We start from the raw sequence: 26,997 nt of genomic DNA on the forward strand, positions 1-26,997 counted from the left end.
CAGTAATTGCATGCTTTTTTGCTACTCTTTGAATGGGTCAAGGTAGGCATTAGATATAACTAGAGAATCCAATTGCACTCTGTTAAACATTTGGAATAAATGGCTTCAGAAAGTCCAACTTAGTACACATTTTAGACAAGCACTTTTAACAGGGTCAAGCTACATGCAGGAAATGGGGAATTGCAAGCCCAATTTTCAGCTGAAATTGGAAGTTATCTGGGATCGAACCCAAGCCACGAGCTGCTCTCATCTGCACAACTGAAGACAACCCCGTTTTGTAAGAGCAGCACAGGATTACCCAATTTGATTATTTCCCAACTCAAATAAGCTTTATTATTATTTTGCTCAGAGTCTTGTTGCTCTATGTGGTATACCCAAGGAGATTTTTTCCACAGCTCGTATAGAAGTAAGACAATTTTATTAAAAAACTGCTTTACAAAACACTGTTAGATGGGTGACAAAAACTACTTGAATTTATTACAACAGTCTCCTTGGAACTGGATAAAGACTAAATGGTCATAGCAGTTGTTTCTTCAAAACAGATCTCCAGCTGAACTGATGGAGGAACATGATCCAAGGCTGGCGATTGTGGCCTGCATTGCTTTTCAGATAAACTTAAGTGTTGTTCACTTTTAGTGCTTGACCTAAGGCTGCCAGAGATTGTTTCACTGCATAGATAGCTGGTATTAGAATCAAGTAGAGCCAGTTGAATTTAGTCACATTGTTCAGGTTCTGTAGTCAAGCCAATTTGCCACCTGAAAAGAGTGTAGAAGAGCACCACAAAGAAGAAAAAATCCTAATAAAGCAGGGTACTCATCCTAAAAAAAGGCATTTCTCTTTGGAGGTAGATGGCAGCTTCCTTGCATTCAGTTCTAGAAGAGAAAGGGGAAAGTGTTCATTATGCTCATTCACAAAAGGTGCCAGTGTTGCTTTTAGGTATTTCCTAACTGGGAATTAGCTACAGTGGCAATGATCAAGAGATGAGAGACTGTATAGTCTATCTTCTGAGTTCAACTTAGGTTTGAAAGTGTGATTACTAAGGGGTAATCACAGAGGAGGGTAAGTTCAACAATGGGCTGGTTTTGACACTAGTCTGGCTAGACCTTTTAAACCCATGGAGGCATATAGGATACACATCTCCTTTCACCCATCCTTCAGCACACTGTCCCCCTCCCCACAAAATTGTACAGTTGGGAAAGCAGTTTGATAGAGAGCTTAATGCTTATGTTGAGGAATTATTAAAAGTATTATTATTATTAGAAGCATTTAATATATCGCCCACTCTGAAGACTCTGGGCTGTGTACAAAAAACATGCAAAGCAAGAACACATTAAAATCACATTCTAAATTAAAAACTAAACTAACTAAAAAAAGAAAAAACCAAATATGTAAACTACAGGGCAAAAGCCTGGCGAAAAAGAAGTCTTCAATAGAGATTTAAAAATCCAGTAATGAAGGGGCTAAATGAATCTGAAGGGGAAGAGAGTTCCAAAGAAGTGGGGCAGCAGTAATAAAGTAGTATTAAAACTGCATTTGGGGGTGGGAGACATATCTGCCCATGCTCTGCCCACACATTTGAGAAGACCCAGTTGGTGTATCATTGGAACTGGCCCTTTATGTATTACCATCCTCTGCCCTGCTCCATGTATATGGACAAAGAGGTTGTTTCAGCTAACCTGCTCGAGCTACTCCACGTGTGCACCTTCTTTAACCATCCCCCGATTTTGGCATGGCATCTGAGTGTGCTATTCCATTCTACCTACTAAAATTGGGGCATGTGCCCATCCAGACAAAACCATTTGATGCTGGCACTGAGCACCTCCTCCTCGCACAAGTTGTGTTGAAGCTTCTCAGCACTTGTGCATGCTGACCTGCTCCAAGGACAGAGAGGTCATTAGAAGGCAATGCTAGGGAGGGGGGCATTTTTTACTACCTAAAGTTCCAAGTTGTTCACATATTCCTGGAGGTTGTGGTTGATGTAGTTCACAGTTGTGCTGAACACTCGATGCAGAAGTGATGGCACCGTGTTTGCTACGTTTTTGGCCAAGACCATTGCTATCACTAACATAGCTCTTTCCTGCGGCATGTCCAATGGCATCCTTCTCGAGAGCTCCTCCACGGCCTGGGACAGATGTCTAGTGATGGTCTGAGGAATCAAAAAGGGGGGGGGAACACTCATCTCTCTGACATATTGCCCTTCTGACCCTCTTCACTCCAATCTGGTCACAAATCGTAGATTTTTTCTTCTCCCCATGAAGCCTTCAGCAATAACAAGCAAGATTACAGTAGGGTTTGGGTTTTGTTGTTGTTTGTTTTTAAGGCAAATAAATGCAAGATAGCAGCTACTGATCATCTAAATAGGTCACATTCTTTTTAACAGTTTTACGTTCCAGTTAGGTACAAAATAAGCCCAAAATGTAGATCTATCCATCTTTTAAAAACCCACCATACACAATATATTAACTTTCACAATAATATATTAACATTAGGAGGAGATCAAAGGCAACTTATTCTTATATGCCGACTGCTCATAGCCTACAAACTCTGAAGCACCCAAGATCCACTGCTGATGTCGCAGTCACAGCCCATACTTTCAGAACAAACCACCAAATCTCACCAGAGGGCGAGAAACCCCTGAAGCTCTTCATACTTATATTATCCAGAAATGCCTCCACTGTAAAAGTAGTACACATTTCCCCTTCCAATGGAAAATTAAGTCCCTTTACCATGCTGTACCTCTGTTTCACTACATGTGTGAAAATGGGACATTTTATAAGAGCACGTGAGAGAGAAATCCAGTGGTCTTTCACATCCTGATGAATTTGGGGGGATGGATACACACACACACGCTTACCCCTCCCCATGATTTTTTTGCAGAAAGAGAGGGAAATTGAGACTGGGGGCAGGGGGCATTCCTGGACAACTGGAGACCCATGGAGGATGGTAGGGCACTCTCCCCACCTCCGCTTTTGTGTCATATTTTGGTTGACGGGAGCTGTAGTCCAGCAACATCATTTTCTCACTGCAATCCAACATGTAGGAGTTGCTGTTCATTTGAACTGGCCCATAATGCATTCTGATTGGGGGGGGGTCCATTTTACTCATACTATGTTAGCAAATAGATTTGTCAATCTAGCCCAGTGCCAAGAGAGTCATAATTTTGGGGTGAGGAGTTTGGTGGCAAGGGACTGGAAGCAAGCAGAATTGTAACTCAGTATCCCAGTTAGAGTCTCCACTGAAACACCCACTCCTGGCATAAGGATTATCTATTGCTTTCTCAATAGATGGTGTCAGCTACTGAGTTTGAGTATGTTTTAGAGTGGATTAGTTACAGTTGGAGTTACCTAACTAATCTAATCCCATTTACCCAAGTAATCTCATATATCAAATGACCACTGAGGTGCTAGGGTAACTCCAGAAGACCCCATAGATGTGTCACTGCCATCATTCAAATGCAGAATCTTCCATATCAAGGAGACTGGACCCGCAAGTACAATCTTAAGCACTACATTTCATTCATTTCTTACCTCTACAGACAGGTTCTCCTCCATAAACTGCCGCACAAGATGGTCCACCATCGATGGTTCAATATCAGCAGCCAGCCTGTCTCCAATTTTAGCCAGCTGAGCTCCAATTTCCCGAAACATTTCCTCCTCTAAATTGAAATGTATTATTGGAAAGAGGAGAGAGTTAAAACAGGATGAAATTCCCACCCTACCTCCCAGATGATAAAGTTATCTTGCAAATATATAGAGGGCAATAATACAGTGTCTGGATTCTCCACAGGTACTGAGTGCTAATGCAGTGTAGAGGTTAGAGTTTTTTTACTTCAACCTGGGTTCAAATATTGGGTAACCTTAGGTCAGTCACTCTTTCAGCTAACCTACCTCACAGGGTTGTTGTCAGGACAGAAGAGTCAGAGAGGACCACGTAAACCACCTTCATGGAAGAATATTACTGCTACCCTCATGGTCAGGAAAAACTTGAGGAAGCACCTCCCCCTCTCTCCCTTTCTACAGGAGAGGAGAGCTGGTCTTGTGGTAGCAAGCATGACTTCTCCCCATAGCTAAGCAGGGTCTGCCCTGGTTGCATATGAATGGGAGACGATGTGTGAGCACTGCAAAATATTCCCCTCAGGGGATGAAGCCGCTCTGGGAAGAGCATAAAGTTTCAAGTTCCCTACCTGGCTTCTCCAAGATAGGCCTGAGAGAGATTCCTGCCTGCAACCTTGGAAAAACCGCTGCCAGTCTGTGAAGGCAATACTGAGCTAGATAGACCAGTAGTCTGACTCAGTATATGGCAGTTTACTATGTTCCTACTATGTACCACAACTCAGCTTTAATACCCCTTTCAATAAGCAAAACTTCAAAGTTTATGCCATGCGGGATCTCTCTGTATTAATCTACATTTCTAACCTACCCCCCAATAAGTGCCTACTAAAATGTAAAAACTGGATTCCTACTTCAAACCAGTTATTTAAAACCAGGCACTAGATGGCCTTGCAGAACTACTGAAAAATTATCAGACTTTGCTGAGGGATCTAAGATACTGGGAAGGGGCACTGACACACATATCTATGAGTCTTCATACCGTTAGCTGTTCAGCTCTGTGCAGATACTGGTATCCAACAGCACTTTCTCAGCTGACCTTCAGTTATCCATTGCTGCTATATTCTAGTACCACTGCAATGGAATATGGGGGGTGGGGGTGTCCCTGAAAGTCAGCACTGATTTGTAGGGAATTTTCATACACAAAAGCAAATCTGTAAAAACATGGATACCAGCATGGATAGTAGGTCAAGTCAAGGAAGCCATAAAAGGGAAGACTTCCTTCCAAAATTGGAAGGCCCGCCCAATGAGGAGCACAGAAAGGAACACAAACTCTGGCAAAATAAATGCAAGGTGACAATAAGGGATGCAAAAAGAGAGTTTGAGGAACATTTAGCCAAAAGCATCAAGGAGATTAACAAAAACTTCTTTAAATACATCAGATGCAGGAACCCTGCCAGGGAGGCGGTTGAACCTTTGGATAATGAGAGAGTGAAAGGAATTATTGAGGAGGATATGGAGATTGCAGAGAAGGTACATGAGTTCTTTGCATCCATCTTATTGGCAGACGATACTGAGCATATACCTGTTCCTGAAACAGGCTTTTTACGGATGGAGGCTAAAGAACTGAGTCAGACAGCAGTGACAAGAGATGATGTTCTAAACTGTCTGGAAAAACTGAAAACTAGCAAGTCACCAGGGCCGGACGACATCCATCCAAGAGTCCTCAAAGAACTCAAATGTGAAATTGCTGACCTCCTTGCTAAAATATATAACTTATCCCTGCAATCAGGCTCTGTACCGCAGGACTGGAAAATAGCAAATGTAACACCGATTTTCAAAAAAGGATCCAAGGGTGATCCAGGAAATTGCAGGTCGGTTAGCTTGATGTCTGTTCCAGGCAAATTGATTGAAAGCACCCTCAAGGATAAAATTGTAAAGCACACAGAACAACAGGTCCTGCTGGGAGAGAACCAGAATGCCTTCTGCAATGGTAAATCTTGCCTCACAAACCTTTTGGAGTTCTTTGAGAGTGTAAACAAGTGTGTGGATAAGAGTGATCCAGTTGACATGTAAACCTAGACTTCCAAAAAACTTTTGACAAAGTTCCTCATCAAAGACTCCTGAGGAAACTTAGCAGTTATGGGATAAGGGGACAAGTACATATGTGGATTGCTAATTGGCTGAAAGACAAGAAAAAGGGTAGGTATAAATGGAGAGTTTTCACAATGGAGGGAAGTAAGAAGTGGGGTCCCTCAGGGATCTGTACTGGGATCAGTGCTTTTTAATTTATTCATAAATGATCTAGAAGTAGGGGTAAGCAGCGAGGTGGCCAAATTTGCAGATGATACCAAACTCTTTCAGGTAGTGAAATCCAAAACAGATTGTGAGGAGCTCCAAAAAGATCTCTACAAACTGGGGGAATGGCGACAAAATGGCAAATGCGCTTCAATGTTGACAAGTGCAAAGTGATGCACATTGGACCGAAAAACCCCAACTTCAAGTATACGCTGATGGGATCTGAGCTGTCGGTGACTGACCAGGAGACAGAGAGCGATCTTGGGGTCCTGGTGGACAGCTCCTTGAAAGTGTCGACTCAATGTGCGGCAGCTGGGGGGAAAGCCAATTCCGTGCTAGGGATCTTTAGGAAGGGAATTGAAAATAAAACTGCTAATATTATAATGCCCTTATACAAAACAATGGTGTGACCACACCTGGAGTACTGTGTACAATTCTGGTTACCACATCTAAAAAAGGACATTGTAGAACTGGAAAAGGTGCAGAAGAGGGCAACCAAGATGATCAGGGGCCTAGAGCACCTTCCTTATGAGGCAAGGCTACAACACCTGGGGCTATTTAGTTTAGAAAAAAGATGACTGCGGGGAGACATGATAGAGGTCTATAAAATCATGCATGGTGTGGAGAAAGTGGATAGAGAGAAATTCTTCTCCCTCTCACATAACACTAGAACCAGGGGTCATCCCATGAAATTGATTGCCAGGAAATTTAGGACCAGCAAACCTAAGTATTTTTTCACACAACATATAATCAACTTGTGGAATTCTCTGCCCCAGGATGTGGTGACAGCCAACAACCTGGATGGCGTTAAGAGAGGTCTGGATAACTTCATGGAGGAGAGGTCTATCATTGGCTACTAGTTGGAGGGCTAAAGGCCACCTCCAGCCTCAAAGGCAGGATGCCTCTGAGTACCAGTCGCAGGGGAGTAACAGCAGGAGAGAGAGCATGCCCTCAACTCCTGCTGTAGGCTTCTAGTGGCATCTGGTGGGCCACTGTGTGAAATAGGATGCTGGACTAGATGGGCTTCCTTGGGCCGGATCCAGCAGGGCTGTTCTTATGTTCCCTTGGCCACCTAGCTTCACCATGCCTCTGCTCAGAGCACCAGGCCTTCCAGCACCACATACTCAACTTGCTGAGATCCTGCCAGCTGATTGTCACTGTGGCCACACTAAGTCGCATATGAAACTGAACAGCCCAAAAATTCACTTTCCCCCTCGCTTGCACTGTCTGGCTTTGCTCCTTCCTCTGAAGGAGACTTCTGCACTCCCACAAGCCAGGTCAGGTTCTGCAGCTGCACTTTTGCTCTTTGCAGGTGCTAGGTGAGAGAGGAAACTTATCATGGAGGGGAAAGCCTAGAGAGTCACAAGAGCAGCAGAGGGGAGTACAGATACTCCAAGTAGATACGGAGAGATGGGGATTCTTCACTGCTCCAGAAGCTTTTTTTTGCTGGTGCTGCACAGGGAATCAGTTTGTCTCTGCCTCCCTTCACAAGGCTCTTGATAGTCCTTTCCTACCTGTAGTGGGCTACAGCCAACCATGGCACTTGCAAAGAGCAGGAGCCACAGGATGCATGCCTTGCTCAGCCTCCTTCCTCATCTGCTGCTGTGCTGATTAGGAGAAGGAGGAGGCGGCAGCAGAAAAGGAAACCAAGGAAGGACTGCTCTAGAGAACAGCACACAACTGCCCTTTCCCAATTTCATTTTCTGCTTCCTCCCCTTCCTCTTAATCAGTGGTGCAGGGCATGCACGATGCACAAGGAAGGTGCTGGTAGACACATGTCCCATGCTGAGACAGGCAGCTACAGAAGTGAAGAGGAGTAACTCTCTGCCAAGTGGTGGCATAAACATTGCTTGGCAAGGTACTGTCCTGATGGTAGGGACAGCAGAGGTGAAGCAGCTGAAGGGGTATTTTGCCACCCCAATAATCCACCCTTTGAGAGACTGTCTCATCTCGCTTCATGGACGGACAGCCTCTGGCCACAGTGAGCACAACAGCATTACATCAGCAAAGAGCATGTGCAATGCAGGCATGTGTGTTTCTCCACCCCACCCCACTAAATATTGTTTCATGGCAGTTTAGCAGAGGAAATTAGGGAAGATGATGGAGAAGCAATTAACCACTGGTTGGGCTAGCAGCCTTCCTAGTTCGCAAGTTATCTTGGGACACACCAACACCCCACATTGTATTAGCCAACCTGGCTGAACATGAGCCTGTATCCACATCATTCAGAGAAAGTGTGATTCCAGACACTGGCATAAAGGAACAGAAAGAATTTTGCTGTGTCTTGCATCAAGTCCTTAAGAGAAAGGACTTGATGCAAGCACACAGAAACAAATCCAAAGGGCACCTCTGAAGCAGCGAGGGTGGCAAGGAGCTGAACTCAGCCCTCTAGAGGCTGGCATGGCATTTTTGAGCAAAGAAACCTTGTAATTCTACGGCAAGACCCAGGATCCATTCCAAAGCTGCAGAGCAGAAGATAGAGGAGAATGGTTACCTCGGTCAGTGACCTGGGGTCGCGCACAGGTGTTACCATCTGTCTGAAGCTCCCCCTCATCAAAATCAGCAGCCCAAGAGCGGAACTTTGGAGTCAACAGCTGGTTTCCCAGGTCATCAAGTTCTGAAGCAAAAATGCAATTGGAGGAGTTCTGCAGAAAGGAGAAGACGAGGATGCTGCTGTTGGAGGGCTCCCAGCTGCCATTCTCATTGTCCTAGAAGGAAAATCATCCAACACAATGGATAAGAAACGAGTCAACACAATTCTTATTCCAACAGGCATTTAAGCTACGCAGTGACTGATGTTTCATAGAGGTAGAGGCGTGTGCACACTTAGAGCATTAAACAGAACTGTGGGGTGTGAATCTTTATGTATTTAGTACATTTATATGCCGCCCCATACAAAAGAGTCCCTGGGTGGTTCACAATATATAATCAATGAATGAATGAATTTCTAAACCCTTTCCAAATCTAGGCAGAAGCCAGACTGAAGAGGAAACTTGTCATGGTCACCCTGGTGGACAACCTGCAGTGAGAACTGGGCAGAAAGAGAACATCACTGTGGGTTCTGCCGTACTTCTTGGCAGCATTTATTTATTTATTTATACATGCATTTGATTTATATACCGCCCTTCCAAACAAGGCTCAAGGTGGTTCTCTTAAGGACTACCATTTGATACCATCAATCATGGTATGTTGGACTATCATAATCTGGGCAAGAGGAAGGGAGCCTGGAATACTTCCTGTGCCATGAACAGAGCCATGACCGGGTAAGGATTAGACCTACTGGGACCTCAAGCCTTGCAAGCATGGGGGGGAGGGGCTAATTCCTGTCCTCAGAGACTGATGTGGGGGGAAATCAAGTAGAAGCTGAGGCCGCAAATTCTGATGAATGCATACATTGTTTGGGAATTCATGCTCTATAACATGGGAGAGGAAGGCAAGGTCTATAACATGGGAGAGGAAGGCAACATGGGAGAGGAAGGCAAGGCAAGGCCTATCCTTGCTTTTACTACCACCTACATGTCCAGGAAATCGAGTGCTGACATCTACATCTTAGTGGAATCAAGTGTAGCAGAGAGACTTGTTAATTCTCACTTCTTTTATGTATGTTGAAATAGCAGAGGCTGAATGTACTGTCTATAAAATACAGTAAATAAAAACAAAAACTCAACATCTAAATAACCAAGATTCTGCATCCTATATACATTATACTAGTTAACCAAGACTGCATATGTTTTATTACTCATTCTGCTTTTCCTCTTTGCAGTGTTTCACTGAGCTTCTGGTATCTTCATGCCTCCTGATGAAAAGGAAAGTATGGTGTACTAGAAGTTCAGTGGGATTAAGGAGAGCTGGTCTTGTGCTGGCAAGCATGAGCTGTCACCTTTGCTAAGCACGGTCCACCCTGGTTGCATATGAATGGGAGACTAGAAGTGTGAGCACTGCAAGATATTCCCCTTTGGAGATGGGGCCACTCTGGGAAGAGCACCTGCATGCTTTCATGCAGAAGGTTCCACATTCCCTCCCTGGCATCTCCAAGATAGGGGGGCTGAGAGAGATTCCTGCCTGCAACCTTGGAGAAGCCGCTGCCAGTCTGGGTAGACAATACTGAGCTAGATGACTAATCGTCTAACTCAGTATATGGCAGCTTCCTATGATCCTAAGAGAGAAACAAACCCTTCTGCTATCATTTAAAATACTTTATATAGCACTTTTAATGCATTAAGTTCTTTATAGCTTTCCTCCAGGACCATGTGTGTATGCGTGTATATCTACAACTGTGCTATGTGCATTTGGAAATGGTACCAAGTGCTCTTGAGAATCAGCTTCCACTTAAAAACTAAAAAGCAAACTTCTAGCCCTTAAGATTGTAAAGCCACCAATGCCTGGAGCTTTCCCAGATAGCAGGCTTTATTTACTGCGGGTTTGAATTTGTCCTTAAAAATCAACGCAAAAAGTGGACATAAATCAGGCTAGGCTCTAACATGCAATGAAAAACCCGAATAGTGTTTGTTAAGTGTGTGAAGTGCTCCCCAATATCTCGCATGGACTTCGGCGTGAATCCAGCTAACGTGCGAACGCACACCCTCCATTCCGAGTTAAAAGCCCCATCTGGAAATGCTCCTGGTAAATCTGCTAAAGCTGAATGAAAACAGAGTCCGATTTCTAGCAGCCAAGAGAATCTGCATTCTTCATAGTCCCTCATCTCCTTTTGTGCCTAGCATAATAATGGAGAGGATCACATGCAAATACACTGGACCTGAACTATTTCCATGAGACAGAGACTGCAGCTTTTCTGGGCACAGAAAACCCTGTCCTTATCTCCATTCATCACAAGAGAGCCAGCGTGGTGTAGTGGTTAGAGTGCTGGACTAGGACCGGGGAGACCCAAGTTCAAATCCCCATTCAGCCATGAAACTAGCTGGGTGACTCTGGGCCAGTCACTTCTCTCTCAGCCTAACCTGCTTCTCAGGGTTGTTGTGAAAGAGAAACAAGTATGTAGTACACTGCTCTGGGCTCCTTGGAGGAAGAGCGGGATATAAATGTAGAAGACGACGAAGACGAAGAAGTAGTAGTAGTAGTAGTACATACTCTGGGTTAGTTCAGACTATACCACCCTCCAGCAGAGACATGTGTTTTCTGGGGGGGGGGGATTTTTATACCGCCCCCCATCTCCACATCTACATTAAATGCTTTTCCTCGGAAAATTTTACTATGCAAATTATCCTGATGCCCTATGTAGATTGTAATCTGATGTGGCATGTTATCAACTTATTTCTTTTTTTAAACAACCCATCATATTAATTTTCCACGCTGTATCTTGCAAGTTTTTCAAGTAACCAAGTCACTAACTGAAATGTTGGGGGGTGGGCTTGTCAATAAACATACTTAATGTGGTTTAAAGGTTATACTAAAAACAAAATTCAAAGATTTTAGGGGGGCAGACATTTTTATTGGAATACTCAAAAACATATGTGCTATTCTATACTTCCTAGAGATAATCACCTGAAGAACATTAATTACAACTCTGAAATTGCCATGCTTGTCTAATATCGCTTTGGCATCCATCCATTGTTACTAATGCATTTTATGAAACAATGACCAACATCTGAACTAGCATTGCATGCAGACTACTGCTGCACTGGCCATTGAACAGGGGAAGGGGCAGTTTTCTCTGAAGCCCAATGTGCATCACCAAAATGTGTCCATGAAGGCCCCACACAATCCTCCGAGACATATTTTGGTTGTGCATGGTGGGCTTCAGAGGGAAGGGAAGATCAGAGAAAACTGCCCTTTCTCCCAGTCAACCAACGGCATAGCAGTAATCTGGAAATCATTCACTGCAGTACATGTGCAGCACTAGTCGGTGTCAGCCAGTGAATTTTTAGAGGTAGAAGAATCTCCATGAAAAATAAAGTATGGTGGGGGTGGGGGGGAATTCTCACGAGAAAAAGTATGAGAAATTTTATTTATCTATTTAACATATTTTTATACCGCCCAAAACTTACGTCTCTGGGCGGTTTACAAGAAGATAAAAACAACATTAAAACATTAGTTAAAAACAAAAACAAGAAATTTAAAACACAACAGTTTAAAAAAAATTAAAACAATATTCTAACACAACATTAAAAAAAATCAAAACAGTATCAGTTAAAAGCCTGGGTGAACAGATGCATCTTTAAAGACTTTTTTAAAATTGTCAGAGATGTGGAGGCTCTTATTTCACTAGGGAGTGCCTTCCAAAGCCTCGGGGCAGCAACGGAGAAGGCCCGTCCCTGAGTAGCCACCAGACAAGCCGGTGGCAAATGCAGACAGACTTCTCCTGATGATCTCAATGGGCAGTGAGGTTCATAACGAAATGCAATGAGTGCACACATTCCACTCCCTGACACACCATTCTGCTCAGCATAATCATGTTGTGTAGGGGTGGGAGAGGTGGTACACTCCATGCAACTGTGCCCATTTCAATGGTACACCAGGAATGGGAGTGAACTTGTAAACTCATAAGTCTCACTGTTTGATGAGTGGGTGGGGCTGGCAGATGGTATCATCCAGACCTGTCCAATGATTTTAAAGATTCCCATTTTGCAAATAGTAGGCAAGAAAGAAAAGTCAAGACTGCTCTAAGATTCAGCTTGAACAAGAGGGGCACAGCCTCCCAGTTTACTCCCTTGGAGTTACATATGCAGAATCAAAACCCACTAGCAGGACTCAGAAAACAGTTGCACATCCCACGTTCAGGAAATTCTCAAAAGTGATCTGGGAGTTCCATTCTGAGAGTACTCAAAGAGGCAGTGCAATCTAGAAGAAAATACTTAGCAATCTAGAGAAAGGAGAGAAGACGGAATTCTATAAAAAGGTATCTGGCAGCTCTTCTCCAAACATACAATAGTAATTGCTTCCAGAGAGAAGCCCACACCATATCAAAGTAATTTTGGATCTAACCTGATTCATCATCATTGCTGAAGCTGGATAATCTTTAGTCTTCAGGTCTTTTTCCTGCACAAGAAGAATTACACATGAAATCAAAGAAGGATCTGTCTTGTTAAATGCTATCTCTTTGCCTCAAATAAAGTCACCAAACCATCTGACAAACCACAGACAAAATTTCAGCTGTGAAATGGCTAATCAGGGGCACCTTTTTCCAAGTTAAGAGGAAGGAATGGAAATCTAGAGGGGAAGGCTCTCCAAATTCTTGTTTTGTGGTATAGAAATTTGAAATATAAAATAAATATAAAATAAATAAAATAAATTCTATCCCTAGGGGTATAAGAGGAGATAGCACTCACAGAAAAGCTGAAGGCCGGGGGCTACACAGTGGAGCAAAATGGTTTGCAGAACAAGGACTCAGGTTCAAATCCCAACATTTCTAGCTAACCCTTTTTAACTAGCAAGGCAATGCAAGTTCTGCCCAGGATCTCTGTCGATGCTTACTGCCAGCCATAATAGTCAATACTGGGCAAAACTGACTGATGAAAGTTTCATATACAAGAATTACCCTACAAGGGAAAAATGAGCTCCAAATTAAGTTTACCCAACACAATCAGATACCAACTTCTTACACATTATTGCTATTCGTTACATTTCTATCCACCAGTCTCCCAAGGAACTCAGTATACTGTACTAGGTTCTTCCCCAACATCCATCCTCCCAACAGCCCTGTGAAGTAGGCCCAGCTGAGTTGGAGTAACTGGCCCAGGGTCACCCAGCAAGTTACACAGCTGAACAGGGATTTGAACCTGGCTCTCCCTGCTCTTAATCGTACACATTAACCACGATACCACACTGGCCTTCACATGCCCAGCCGCCACACACCTTACATACCTCCACACACCTTGCTTACACAGACACGGCCTGGTGGTCGTGGACCACATGCTCAAATCTACTTGATTCCCTTGCTGTTGGTGAAAATCAAATTATTTGACTGTGCTTGCCAATGTGCAAACAGATGCAGGCACGCATACACACCTCACACACAATGCTGACATGTAAGCACTTTTCTGCAGGCCACATCGCTACAGAACTCAGAGGAACATACGGAAGGCGGGGGCGTGGGGGGGCGTGTTAAAATAAAAAAGAGACAGAGTCCAACAACAGTTCTAAATGTCTGCAGTGCCCTCTGGAGGAATCCCGAGGAGATGTTGCACTTAGCATAGGCAAACTGTTTTCATTGCCGCTTCAAAACGTCAGCAGGAGAGGACATGGGGCGGAGGACGATAGTTCCAAGTTATGATATCTGAAATTTGCACCATATCACATGGTATAGAAATTGAACAAATAATAATAATAATAATAATTCTCTCTCTGAGGGGTCAAAGAACCCAAAATAATATTGCTAACAAATAAAACCCATTACTTATGTGCAGAAAAGCCAATTAGTCTTGTGACAGCAGGCATGAATTTGTCCCCTTTGCTAAGCAGGGTCTGCCCTGGTTTGCATTTGAATGGGAGCCTGCATGTGTGAGCACTCCAAGATAAGGGGATGGGGCTGCTCTGGGAAGAGCATTTGCATGCAGAAGGTTCCAAGTTCCCTCCCTGGCACCTCCAAGATGGGGCTGAGAGAGACTCCTGCCTGCGACCTTGGAGAGACTGCTGCCAGTCTGTGTAGACAATACTGAGCTAGATGGACCAATGGTCTGACTCGGTAGAAGGCAGCTTCCTAGCAAGATTCTGAAGACAACTTCCGTCTCCAAATATCTCATGCTTGTAACGCATGTCCAGAACCAGCATCCACAGCAGGGTTGGGCATCCCCTCTACTTTCAGTTTGTGTGGGGGCACCCAGTAAGGCTGAGGACAACATACCCTTCATCTGAACTGGCTTAGCTCTGTGTGAGCACACCCTGAAAGCATGGCAGAAGGACGAGCCCTCCGCTCAGGTTGGACTGGCTTGTCTTGAGGCAGCGCTGGATGTTTTCAACCTGGTAGGGCCCTGTGCCAATTGGAGGCATGCCCCTTTGGGCCAACCCATCAGTATGCATGCCTCCCCAGTCCCCACACTCCTCAGCAAATACCCCTCCTCTACCCTGAAGGAGAAAAGGACCTGCAAACACCTGGAGCTGGCCCAGCTTGAATGGCACCCCTGAAAATAGATTTGACACTAAAGACAAGTTTTAGGCAGTGATGTCTGTTTAACTCTGGGAAGCCACCTACTGCTAGCCAAAAAGTTCTGCTGCGATAACTTCCTGTCTGTTCCTGAGGCATGATGGGTACACAACCCTGTGTTAATGGATGGGCTCTGGTTAACAGCGGAAAAAGCACACAGTGAAGGAAGTGGAAATTCTGAACAATCAACTCCAGAAGGGGAAACCCCAGCGGGAAGAGAAAAGCACCAAGAACGGCTTAATCCACAGTGAAAACCACAGGAAAGAATTAGCCTGTGGCTCAGGTTTTTATTACCGGCCTCTTCCCAGGAGATCAACATATATTAACAACCTCCAAGTTAGAGACTGCAGGCAAAGGCCAGAGTGGCAGCAATGGGCAACTATCGTTTTTGCATTCAGCATAATCCAGCAGAGTATAATAGGGGTTTCTTAAGCAGGTTGGACAAGTCCAAGGCACCAGGGAACCATGGCAGTTAGAAATTTAGCCATGGCACCTAAACTAGGACATTGAGTTATTTAATCAAATCTTTATTTGTCCCAAGCAGCCTGGTTTCTGTTCTAAGTATGCTCCTTGCAAAGGGGATAAGGAGAAGCCCATGTAGCCTCACCCTCCACAGTGTTCGTCAGTAAGTCCAGTAATTTTCTCAAGTGTCCATTTTCTGGCTCCTAAATCCAAAGAAGATTTTTCAAGGCCTGTCCTAATCTTGGGTCCTCAGATGTTACTAGACTACAACTCCCATCATCCCCATGGCCTTTGGCCATTGTGACTGGGGGCACAGGGAGTTGTAGTCCAGTAATATCTGGGGACCCAAGCTTAAGATCCCCTGGTAAAATATATTTTGCTGTAACAATACACCTTAAGTGGCGCAGCGGGGAAATGCTGGACTAACAAGCAGAAGATTGCCAGTTTGAATCTCCGCTGGTATGTTTCCTAGACTATGGGAAACACCTATATCGGGCAGCAGCGATATAGGAAAATGCTGAAAAGCATCATCTCATACTGTATGGGAGGAGGCAATGGTAAACCACTCCTGTATTCTACCAAAAGAAAACCACAGGGCTCTGTGGGCACCAGGAGTCGAAATCGACTTGACGACACACTTTACCTTTACCAGTACACCAGGAACAGGGCAATTCTAACAACATCTTTACCATCAAAAGGTACTCCAAGTAATACAGCAGAAGTTTTGGCTCTTCCACCAGAAGAATTCTTTTGATCTCTTAACTATATCCCATGAAGTCAATTCTCATTACCTTACTGCTGGTTGGTTTCATGAAGATGCAGGATGTGGAAATACATCCTATACTGCTAGCAAATGTGCACAGCGGGCGGGGGGAATTGTGTGAGTATACAGTATACACAAGTACAGATTTGTACACATTAAGGGGAACACAGGTCCAGAAGTACACTACCTATCTGTACCATGCATCTGAAGGGCCTGTATCCAGGTTCACTTTTTTAATGAACACAGGTACAGTCATTCACACAAACAAGTGTACAGACATCTGTACACACGTATAGCATAATGTCTGAATCAGGCTACTATCTTACAGCAAATATATTATTGAGAGCATGGGGAACAAATGAAGGAGAACAAAAGATTGTTATAGTTGAGGATTCCATGTATAGAGGAACAGGGTAACCCCAGAACTATAGAACTATTACACCTAGGTAATTTTAAAGCCTGGATCTAAAGGACATTGGAGGGCCCTGCTCCCTTGCAAAAAAAATTTATTTATTTAAAATATTTAGATGCCTGCCCCTCCAGTACACTACTGTTCGGGGTGGCTCACAACAATTAGACATCATCATGCTCTGCCAGGCGACCACAACACCCAGGACAGACTAAAGAGGATTTGGGGGTTTCTCAGAGGCTATGGAGGCCCTGGATTCCAGCCCCAAAGTCCAGGGGTAAGAGTGCCTCTGAGCAGGACACTTAATGTGCGATGTACCAGAGCAGGGCTGCTCAACTGTGGCCCTCCTGCAGATGTTGGAGGAGAGGAGACCTGGTCTTGGAGAGGAGAGGAGAGCTGGTCTTGTGGTAGCAAGCATGACTTGTCCCCATAGCTAAGCAGGGTCTGCCTTGGTTGCATATGAATGGGAGACTTGATGTGTGAGCACTGCAAGATATTCCCCTCAGGGGATGAAGCTGCTCTGGGAAGAGCAGAAGGTTTCAAGTTCCCTCCCTGGCTTCTACTTGGAGAAGCCGCTGCTAGTCTGTGAAGGCAATACTGAGCTAGATAGACCAATGGTCTGACTCAGTATATGGCAGTTTCCTATGTTGGCCTACAACTCCTATAATCCCTGAATACTGGCCACTGTGGCTGGGGATGCTGGGATTTGTAGTCCCCAAAAACCACCTGGATTGCTGAGGTTGAGCAACACTGCACTAGAGGTTGCCAATAAGATACCAGCTTCAACAGGACGTAGGTTAATCATGGAAGATGCAAGGTAAGTGAGGGGAGAGCAACTGAAACGGTTTAAATTGCAAAGGTTGATATTTAATGTACTGATTTGCAGAGAAATTGCAGGCGGGGGGGGGAGGGGCACAGAAAGCAGCCCAAAACTCTAATCTGCTGAAGGTTCTATCAAAAGGGAAGTGGTGACGGGGAGAGAAGAGTTGTGTGTTTTTCCAGAAAGCTCACTGTGTGTGTGTGTGTGTGTGTGTGTGTGTGTGTGTGTGTGTGTGTGAGAGAGCGCACACACACACAAGATACTTTTAGCAGAGTATCTCTGGAGACTGAGGGATGCTTGCACCCTCTTCTTCAAATGAACAGAGGCAGGTCTTGGTACCTTCTCTGCAGAACTGTGGCTTCCTCTGTCTACACCAGGCATAGGCAAACCTGGCCCTCCAGCTGTTGAATTACAACTCTCATCATCCCTCACTATTGGCCACTGTGGCTAGGGATGATGGAAGTTGTAATTCAGCAACAGCTGGAGGACCAAGTTTGACCATCCCTGGCTACACTGTAGCACTCTGGCTGCCTCGACATGTCAGATCATTTTCAAGGATATGCTTTAAGCTCCCAGAACATAAAGACAATTCCCTGAAACCCAGGAATTGTAATACAAGTTGCTGTAAACAACTGAGGGCAGAATATGAAACAGCTGTATATGACTTCCTGGATCCTCTTTGGACTGAACAATCTTGGTGGTGATTACACAAATCTCACGTCTGCTTTGGATTTATGTCTTTCACATTCACAGAATACCTTATTTGCATCAACCGTTATATATTATATATAAATCAGCTACAAAGATTGCGGGTAATATTGTAGCTATGTCTAATATTGTTTTAATTCACTGTAAGAAAACAACTTCTCTAGTATGTTCTGCACTATATATATTTTAATATGTAATTTTTAAATTGGTTTTTCCATTTTCATAAAACAGGGAGAACACAGAGCTGTTTGGAGGGGCGGGGTGGGGTGGGGGATGTCCAAACGTAGCAAAATGCCTCTATTCTGATTCTGTGTTAGATTTAATTGAATTTTGTAAGATTATTCCAAAATAAGCTAATTTTACTTTTTTGGTCTAAAGTGTGAGAAAGACACAAAGCACTTTATAGAGTAGTTTCAAGTCCCTTGTTCTAAACACAGCCCACTTGGCTGCTATGCATTCCACAGTATCTGGATTACATATACATTACGTCTTTTTATTTTTATATCTATCAGTCTATCCATGCATCCCACCCACCTCCACACACATTCTGACAGAGTGAAATGTTCTTCCAATTTTAATCTAGATAACAGATCAACCCTGAACAGAGAATTAAACCAAACCTGGCTCAATCTAAATCTCTTGGTTCCCTTGAAACTGAACCAAATCTCAATCCACAAAAAGAAACATAACTAGTTCAAAATATTTGTTTAAATGGTTATGTGATGTAACACCACCACATCAGCTTCAAATAATGTGATTAGTGCTTTATTCTCCTCTTTACCGGTTGCATTTTGTTTATTAAAAACACTTTTGAACATTCAAACACAATTTAAAAATAATTTCCCCCAAGTTCTAGTTGTTTTAATTGTGTTCATTTTGCAGAATTACACTGTAAACAAGAGAGTTTATTCTGATAGTATTCTGCATGAAATGTAAAAGAATGGGTTACTAAACCACTTTTTACAGTTTGTGTCTGAACTGGAAGCTAAAAAAGTACTGATCAACTAAACCAGAAGGGATGTGCCATATGTTTAGTGGTTCAACTCTCTGCCTTCAAAAAGTGTAAAACTTGCTAAACTGATTCAACAGTCATTCCCTCCCTCCAAGGAACTGTACTTGTGAGAGAAGGCTTAGCAACCTTGAACAGAGAATTCTCACTACTTTCACCAAGCCACACATCCCAATGATTATTTGTAAGAAGCCAAGTCAATTAAACTGGTTTAAAAGCAAAAAATGAATGTAATGTGTGGCTATACTCTCCACCTGTGAGATGGATATTAAACAAGTTTAAACTTGGACCAAACACTCATGTAATGAAAGCAGAAGCACATTTGGGAGCTGCAAACCCCAAACAAGGGTAAAACAAGACTGCCCCCCAAAAGGCTAGAATTGTAGCATGTCTCAAAGAAGAATTAATCTGCAATCAATGGATAATAATCCTTTCAGAGCTGAGGGGTGGAAAATTTTCCATGGAAAAAATAAATCATGTGCAAATTTTCCACTGCAAGAATTTCCAGAAAACCCACATCCATGAATCCTAAAATATTGTTGCAAATATTATGGAGATATGGTATGTGAAGCACTCTGAAAATTCAGTAGTGCTATATAAATGTGAAGTGTCATCACCAAGGGTTGAAATTCTGGACAAGAACATTTACCCAGGGATTGTGACTAGGGATGTGCAGAACGTTCCAAGCTCAGAACATTATGAGCTCAGAACAGAATGCCCTTCAATGAAGGGCCTGTTCCAGTCTTAGAACAGAACAACCCCATTCTGAGTTGGAACGTTTAGAGTGTTCTGAGTGCCATTTTGGAATCCAAAATGGCACTCTTCTGGCCTCCACGCCAGAAGATTCCAAAACGGTTTGGCACCAATTCAGTGCATGAACCGTGGTTCAGCCCTAACATCACACTCCACACAATATTTGTCAGCATAACTCTGAAGCAACCCATGTTCCTACCAAAAACCCAAACTATGACTCAGGTAACAAAGTTCAGATGTGTTCCAGAAGTGGATGGCAGCACCACACTCTCACATTCAGCTTCTCAGCACTAGGAAAAGCAAGACAAGCTATGCCTAAACCTCTGCATCTCTGAAAGTGGGAGTGAAACCAGACAGTGGTTTCCCAGGCAGACTTTCCTGGCCCAGCTGCATTAAAATCCCCATCCGTGGCTGAAAATTAGGGGATCTTTAAGACTCCCTCGTTGCCATGTTTGTGCACTTCGATGCACCCCCAGACCAGAAGCTTGGTCATTTTAGCCTGCAAGGAAGTGAAGTCCTAGCCTGTTGCATTCCTGAGGCTACGAGTCGCCCTGACTAGGCGTTTCCTGGTGCCCTTAGGTCACGAGCATGGCTGCAATAGGACTAGGTTATGCCACCCCAATGGCATCTAGGCATGTACATAAGGCAAACCAGCCTAAGCATGCATAAAGGAGACAAAGGGCATTGGCATACAAGCTGCTTTCCCACTCAATGAGCCTTCACAGAGAAGGCAAGCGTCCAGAGAAATTTTTCCTCCCTTGTCAGTCGTTTTGGGCAAGTCATGCTGCGGAGGGGTGTGACCCCTCCCATCTTAGTCTGCGTCTTTGGTAGAACACCTGTTGAAAGACTCTTGTTTAAAGGGGAACACCTAAGTGATCGCCCACAGGATGTATGCAGCCTTGACCCAGAATCACACCTTACATGGAACAAGTACTCAAGACCCTTTTGTTGATGCCCACGTCAAGGTCATAGCTTGGACTATAAGATCCCTCCCCCATGAGGTTGGCTGGCTCAATTCTCTTTGCTCACGCACACCCACACACAACGAGACACCCAGGTGAACAGGCTATCCCTCCCATATAGCAGGTAGCTATGAACGTGTTTTTGTTCTCTCTCCTTCCTTAAACTTTCACCCAAACCTCTATCCCCCTTCCTTAACACTAAAACATGGTAAATATGTATTGGGGCAACCTAAGCCAGATAATATGCAACCCCCTTATGGGAAGACTATTTTCAGCAACCTACTGAGTGCTAATCTTTGCTCAGTCACCCTTTTTCCTCATTCTGTACCCCTTTCTAGTCCTCAATAAAGCCAACACTTTGTTTTCAAGGCAGGTGCCTTTGTTCCTTCCTTTTACCCCATCCTAAGTTCCAGTTACCCTACCCACGATCAACTTTCCCAAAACCTTGCCTATACAACACAGCTGTATGCACATTTGCACTAATGGAGTTAATTTCCCCCACTTTAGTCAAAATATAGTCACAAAAGGTGGCTACTACCACACTTCAGAGCAAACCTAGTAACAACACCTTCCTAACAGTTGTATGTGTGTTGTTTCAGTATGGTTTTGTGATATTTTAGCTGCTTTTGTATTTTGCAAACCTTTATGATCACACTTTTGCTTTTCTTCTTCTCTTCTTCAGAACAGCAGAGAGAAAGAGAGAGAGAGAGAGAGAGAGAGAGAGAGAGAGAGAGAGAGAGAGAGTGTGTGTGTGTGTTATTTATAATATACACATGCCACCTAATGGCACAGTGAGCAAATAACCTGCCTAGAGAGCAGAAGGCTGTTGGTTCGAATCCCTGCTGGTGTGTTTCCCAGAATATGGGAAACACCTATATCAGACAGCAGCGATATAGGAAGGTGCTGAAAGGCATCATCTCATACTGTGTGGGAAGAGGCAATGGTAAACCCCTCCTGCATTCTACCAAAGACAACCACATGGCTCTGTGGTTGCCAGGAGTCAACGCCGACTCGACAGCACAACTCTTTTATATATATTAAAACCAAAGCCACCATCGATCATTTATAGTATCATTTTGCAGATGAGAAACACGGGCCAACATCCAGACTTGTGCCACACTTAGTTGTAGGCCCCACAGGGACATATTTCCAAGAGCACAGGTGGCTGCAGGAGGAAGTGGCAGCAGGGCTGTCTTGGAAAAGCAGGTCACTGAGCAGGCAAGCCGCAGCGGTCAGACATGTTTCCGCGGTAGGCCACGCTCCCCCCTTTGCTCCAGTAAGAGCGCATGCACACACACAGTGCCTATGGGTTCAATCCTGTCCTCTCTGATGCTTCAGGCAGGCCCTCTACACATTGATCTGCTTGAGTTTCATTTGGGACTTCACCGAGTTGCTGCACTTAAAAGAAAAGCCACTTGGGAAAGTGCTCTGAGAAAGGGGGGCTGGCCAATCGAGATTGGCTGGCCAATCGCCACTATGCAGTTCTGGCCTGATGAAAAACCAGAAGAAGAATCGATTTCCCCGGAACTCGACCCTGAAGACGGAACATGGTCCTCAAATGTGACAAGGGCACACACCATTACATGTTGTCCTTTCATATATACCCTGGGCCACTGTTCTTCACTGTAAGGCCCGGGGAGGTGGGGCATCAACCTTAAGTGTGGCGCCCTGATGAATTGTTTATTGGGTCTGTGGAAGGCTTCTGCCTTAGCTGAATATTCTGCACAGTCGTCCTGGCACCCTGCAGAGATGACCATTCCTCACCATGCAGTGCTGCACTTTGCCCAGCATCAGAGCACAGCGGCGGGGGGGGGGGAAGAGGGGGCTCCTTTTAGAGAAAATGAGTCGTCTTGAGCCATGTTCCCTGTAAGAGTGATTCTCAGATGCTGACTACAACTCCCAGAATCCTCAGGCAAAGGCCATTGCAGCTGGGATTGCTGGGAGTTTTCATCAACAACCGGGAATCCCTCTTACAGGGAACACTGCTCTTGAGCCCCCACACCATCTTGCAAGGCAGGCACAAAGTGCTGGGAAGTGTAGCCCCTCCTAGCGCTTTCCTCCAAGGACCCTTCAGAGAGGGAGTCAGTCAGCACAGTGGGAAATGGCTCTCACACTGAAGGTATTTTGCGAGAGTGGCCCCTCTTGAGAGATAGTGATGATCACGGCCCTAGATAATGAAATCAATCTGCAAGTCAGCATGGATACAGCCACATACATATCTCGGTTATGCAACTTCCGGGAGTTTTGTGGCTTTTGTCTTCAGGGTGAAGGGAAAGGTTTTGCCTGCAGCCCTCCCCGCCATGGTGGTCAAGTGCATTCTTTTCTCTCTCATATATAAAGTATCAAATGGGCCACGTCCACTCCGATGTGGGAAGCACAGCACTGCGTAAAGGGCCTTTGTTGAGGAGTCAGCGAAATCTGTCTTTTCCCACCCCACCCTTAACCTGCAGGGCACAGCCTTCACTGGGAGGAATCCCATTGGGCGGTACAATGTATGCCTGCATGCAGAACATACAGAAATGCTAGGTCTGCTCAACTCAGGCCTCCCGGCTGTTTTTGGTCTACAACTCCCATAATGCCCAGCCACAGTAGCCAACAGCAAGGGATTATGGGAGTTGATGGCCAGCATCTGCAGGAGCGCCAAAGTCGAGCAGGCCTGCCTTAAACCCAGTTGCTGGCTTCCTGTTTGTCCACACTGGCCTTGTGTGGCAGTACGCCCTCCTGTCCACTAGAGAGTGCATGTCCACGAGATAGATTATCTTGAGAAAGAGACACAAGTCTCCGACTACCAGCTGGTTTCGATGCTGTCACTGCAGGAAGAGCAGAGGGCTGAACTGCCCTGCCTAATTCACCCCAGGACAGCAGGCACCAAGATTTAAAAAGGAAAAGGAAAAAAATCTAGGCACCAAAGAGATCTAGAGCACAGCAGGCCAGGAATTCCCAACATCTGGTCCACCAATGAAGTTGGACTACAACACCCATCATACCTAGCCACAATGGCCAAGGTCACTGTGGCTGGGGATGATGGGAGTTGTAGTTAATCAACATCTGGGGACTCAAAGTCAAAAACTCCTGTAGTAAGCTGTACAGCAACACCTTCAGCCTCCATTTCCCATCAGATGCCAGAATTGTAGGGCTACACACGACTCTATATAGTGGCAGAAGTACTGAATAACCACCACCCCAGAGGCCTTCCTTGCCCTCCCTGCTTTCAGACACAAGTTAAAAATAACCTGCTGAAATAAAAACAGGGTTTGTTTCAGCGGGTAGCAAGCATGAATTCTCCCCTTTGCCAAGCAGGGTCTACCCCTGTTTGCACTTGAATGGGAGACTGAATGTGTGAGCACTATAAGGTAGTCCCCTCAGGGGATGGGGCTACTCTGGGAAAAACACTTGCATGTAGAAGGTTCCAAGTTCCCTGACTGGCATTTCCAACCAATATAGGGCTGAAGAGACTTCCAGCTGCAACCTTGGAGAAGCTGCTGCCAAAATAAAAAACAAACAATACTGACCTCAATGGGCCAATGGTCTGACTCAGTAGGAGGCAGCTTCCTATGTTCCTTAGAAGTTTTAAAGTCTGAGCTGTTAATTTTGATATATCATCTTAAATCCATACCTACTAGATTTTGACCTCTTTTCTTTTTTTCATGGCATCTGGTGCTGCTTTTTAGTATGTTTTTAGTGTCTACGTAATTACTTTTTTTTAAAGTGTAAGCTGTGTCAATCATGTTTTAACAGATAAGCAGGGTACAAATAAATATCAGTAATAATCTTCATAGCCATCATATTGCAGGCTTTGACAAGGAGGCTAGTCCTCTCTCTCAGCTTGGCCTGCTCATCACGGAACCATGGAAGACTCTTCCACATCCTATCATAAGAACAGCCCTGGTGGATCAGGCCCAAGGCCTATCTAGTCTAACATCCTGTTTCCCACAGTGGCCCACCAGATGCCACTTCTAAGCACGGGCAAGAGATGAAGCCATGCCCCCTTTCCTGCTTTTGCTCCCCTGCAACTGGTGTACAAAACACCACCACAATATGCATTTCACAAATATATACCATAGTAATAAGGAAATCCTTGGCGGGAGACACATGTCCAGTAAATACCTCCAAATGGAAACAGATCACCGCCTTAGAAGACATGAGGTTAAGTAATCCAAAACGCTCCCTTCAACACACACACACGAGAATAAAAACATAACCATAAAACTGGAGAGCTGACCACGTGCTTCCTTTTCAGGAAGGTGGGTCACCTCACACCCTCCGAAGAATATTAGGGGCCAATCCTGCTGAGGGGCCCGACAGCCTCCCCCAGGGCTAACACACACAGGCAGGCCACACAAATCTGAAGGCACAGAAGAGTTTCCCTCCTCGAGTCCTGGCACTGTTGAGAATCCCTGCCAAAAACTTGCCACACCCAGACACGATGGTCTAGCCCAGGGGTTCTTAACGTGGGGTCCTCCAGATGTTGTTGAACTACAACTCCGGCTGGGGATGCTGGGAGCTGCAGTTCAGCAACATCTGGAGGACCCCAAGGTAAGAACCACTGGGCTAGCCCGTCATCTTTCTTAACTCCGACCAAAGCATCCCCTGCCCCTACAAGCCGGGCGGGAGCAGGGAGAAAAATGCCTTGAGTATAACCGAGGGGGTCTATTTCATCGCATTGTGGGGAAAGGGAAGAAGTTGTTGTTCAACGCCTTTCCACTACCTATGGTTAAAAATATTTGGGGGGTGGGGGAAGGAGAAGCACAGCCAAGCCGTTTACAACAATAAAACACACAAGTCTCTGATCCTACTAGACTTGAACTACTTATAACACCCGGTTTGTTTGGCCTGCGGCAGAGCTCTGTGCCGCTCGGAAGTCTGCACTAACGGGTCTAGGAAGGAAAGCAACGCATATACACATATGAGCGCGCGCGCACAAATCCGATGGTGTTTGGTTTTGTTTTATACTCTCTCTCTCTCTCTCTGGTTTCCAAAGCCAACACACAGAACACCGAGTTATTACCTCCGCTGGCGTGGAGGGGCACTACCTGTCGCCCGTCTCCAAGCTCGCGGTGTGATGAGCAGAGTCCGAAGAAGAGCTGCTGCTGTTGCAGTCACCAAAAATAAAAAAAAACCATCCCCGAGAGGCAGCCTCAAAGCCAACGCCGTTCAAAGAAAAGGGCTCCCAGAAGAAGAAGAAGAGGACCCTTACCGTGCAAAGCGGGATCTAAGCAGTCCGGGCAGAAGAGCCCTCCGGGCAAGCTCTCTGCTTCTCCAGGCGGCGGCGGCTGCGGCGTCTGCCACCACAATGGCCCCACTTCCGCCTGGCTCCGCAGCCAGCAGCTCCTCCTCTCCGCCGGATCGCGCCTCGCTTTTTTAAAGAGAGGCGGGTGGTGGGTGTCCGCGGGGCGGGGCCGGGCCTGCCATGACCTACCTTTAGACGTCGGGAAAAGCCGCGGAAGGGTTCCACGGGCAGCAATATTGTGCGGCGAGCGTGCTAGCCTGCCTGCGTGTCACACAGACTGATTACTCGTGTGCAGTCCTCTGCAGCCACCCTGCCCCCGCCCCGCCGCCGACGCATGGCTTCACAGGCCCTGCCTGCTGTGTCTTTCAGTTCCTTCTCGGTTAACCCCACCGCTAGCGCTGTTCAACTCCAGACATTATGCTGTAGGTGCCTGCAGAGGTGGGTGCACCTAGGTCATTTAGGAGCCTGGACTTAAAGCCCCCGCCCCTCCGTCTGCAAGTTAAGCATCGTCCCCCTACACCAGGCCTAGTCAACTTAGACCTCCCCAGCTGTTCCTGGACCACAGTGCCCATGATCCCCAGCCACAGTGGCCAATAGCCAGGGATTATGGGAGTTGTAGGCCAACATGCAGGAGGGCCAAGATTGAGCAGCCCTGTCCTACACACACACCCCGTGACACAGGCAGTATTTTTAGCATTTAGAAACATTTCAACACACAAGTTAACGTTTTCCCGTCCCCCTTATTTCTTTCCCCACTGCCCCCTCTGTCTCTAAAGCAGAGGTCATGCTCGGCCGCCTGGCACAGTGCAGGCCGGCGATGTGGTGACCATATCACCCAGGACAGACTAAAGAGGATTTGGGGGGTCGCAGGGGTAGAGGTAGAGGCCCTGGGCTCCAGGGGTAAGAGCACCTCTTGGTGCACATGCAGTGTGTTA

The 26,997-nt window shown here is 45.4% G+C and overlaps 1 protein-coding gene across 3 annotated transcripts; it reads right to left on the minus strand.

Annotated features, from left to right (window-relative positions):
- Nucleotides 1–401: 401 nt before the first annotated feature.
- Nucleotides 402–26,273, minus strand: BID (BH3 interacting domain death agonist). 3 transcript variants are annotated; one of them, XM_053251245.1, is made up of 6 exons: nt 26,252–26,273; nt 12,789–12,842; nt 8,341–8,554; nt 3,528–3,655; nt 1,934–2,146; nt 402–872 (listed from the first exon to the last, which is right to left on the minus strand). In XM_053251245.1, the coding sequence occupies exons 2-5, from the start codon at nt 12,801–12,803 to the stop codon at nt 1,934–1,936; spliced, it is 570 nt and encodes a 189-aa protein (XP_053107220.1). In that variant the 5' UTR covers nt 12,804–12,842; nt 26,252–26,273; the 3' UTR covers nt 402–872. The 3 variants fall into 3 exon arrangements, with proteins under 3 accessions (XP_053107220.1, XP_053107219.1, XP_053107218.1); XM_053251244.1 differs by lacking the exon at nt 26,252–26,273 and adding an exon at nt 26,030–26,197; XM_053251243.1 differs by lacking the exon at nt 26,252–26,273 and adding an exon at nt 24,892–24,990.
- Nucleotides 26,274–26,997: the final 724 nt, after the last annotated feature.

This window comes from Hemicordylus capensis, chromosome 5, assembly GCF_027244095.1.
Source record: "Hemicordylus capensis ecotype Gifberg chromosome 5, rHemCap1.1.pri, whole genome shotgun sequence".
Taxonomy (NCBI): domain Eukaryota; kingdom Metazoa; phylum Chordata; class Lepidosauria; order Squamata; family Cordylidae; genus Hemicordylus; species Hemicordylus capensis.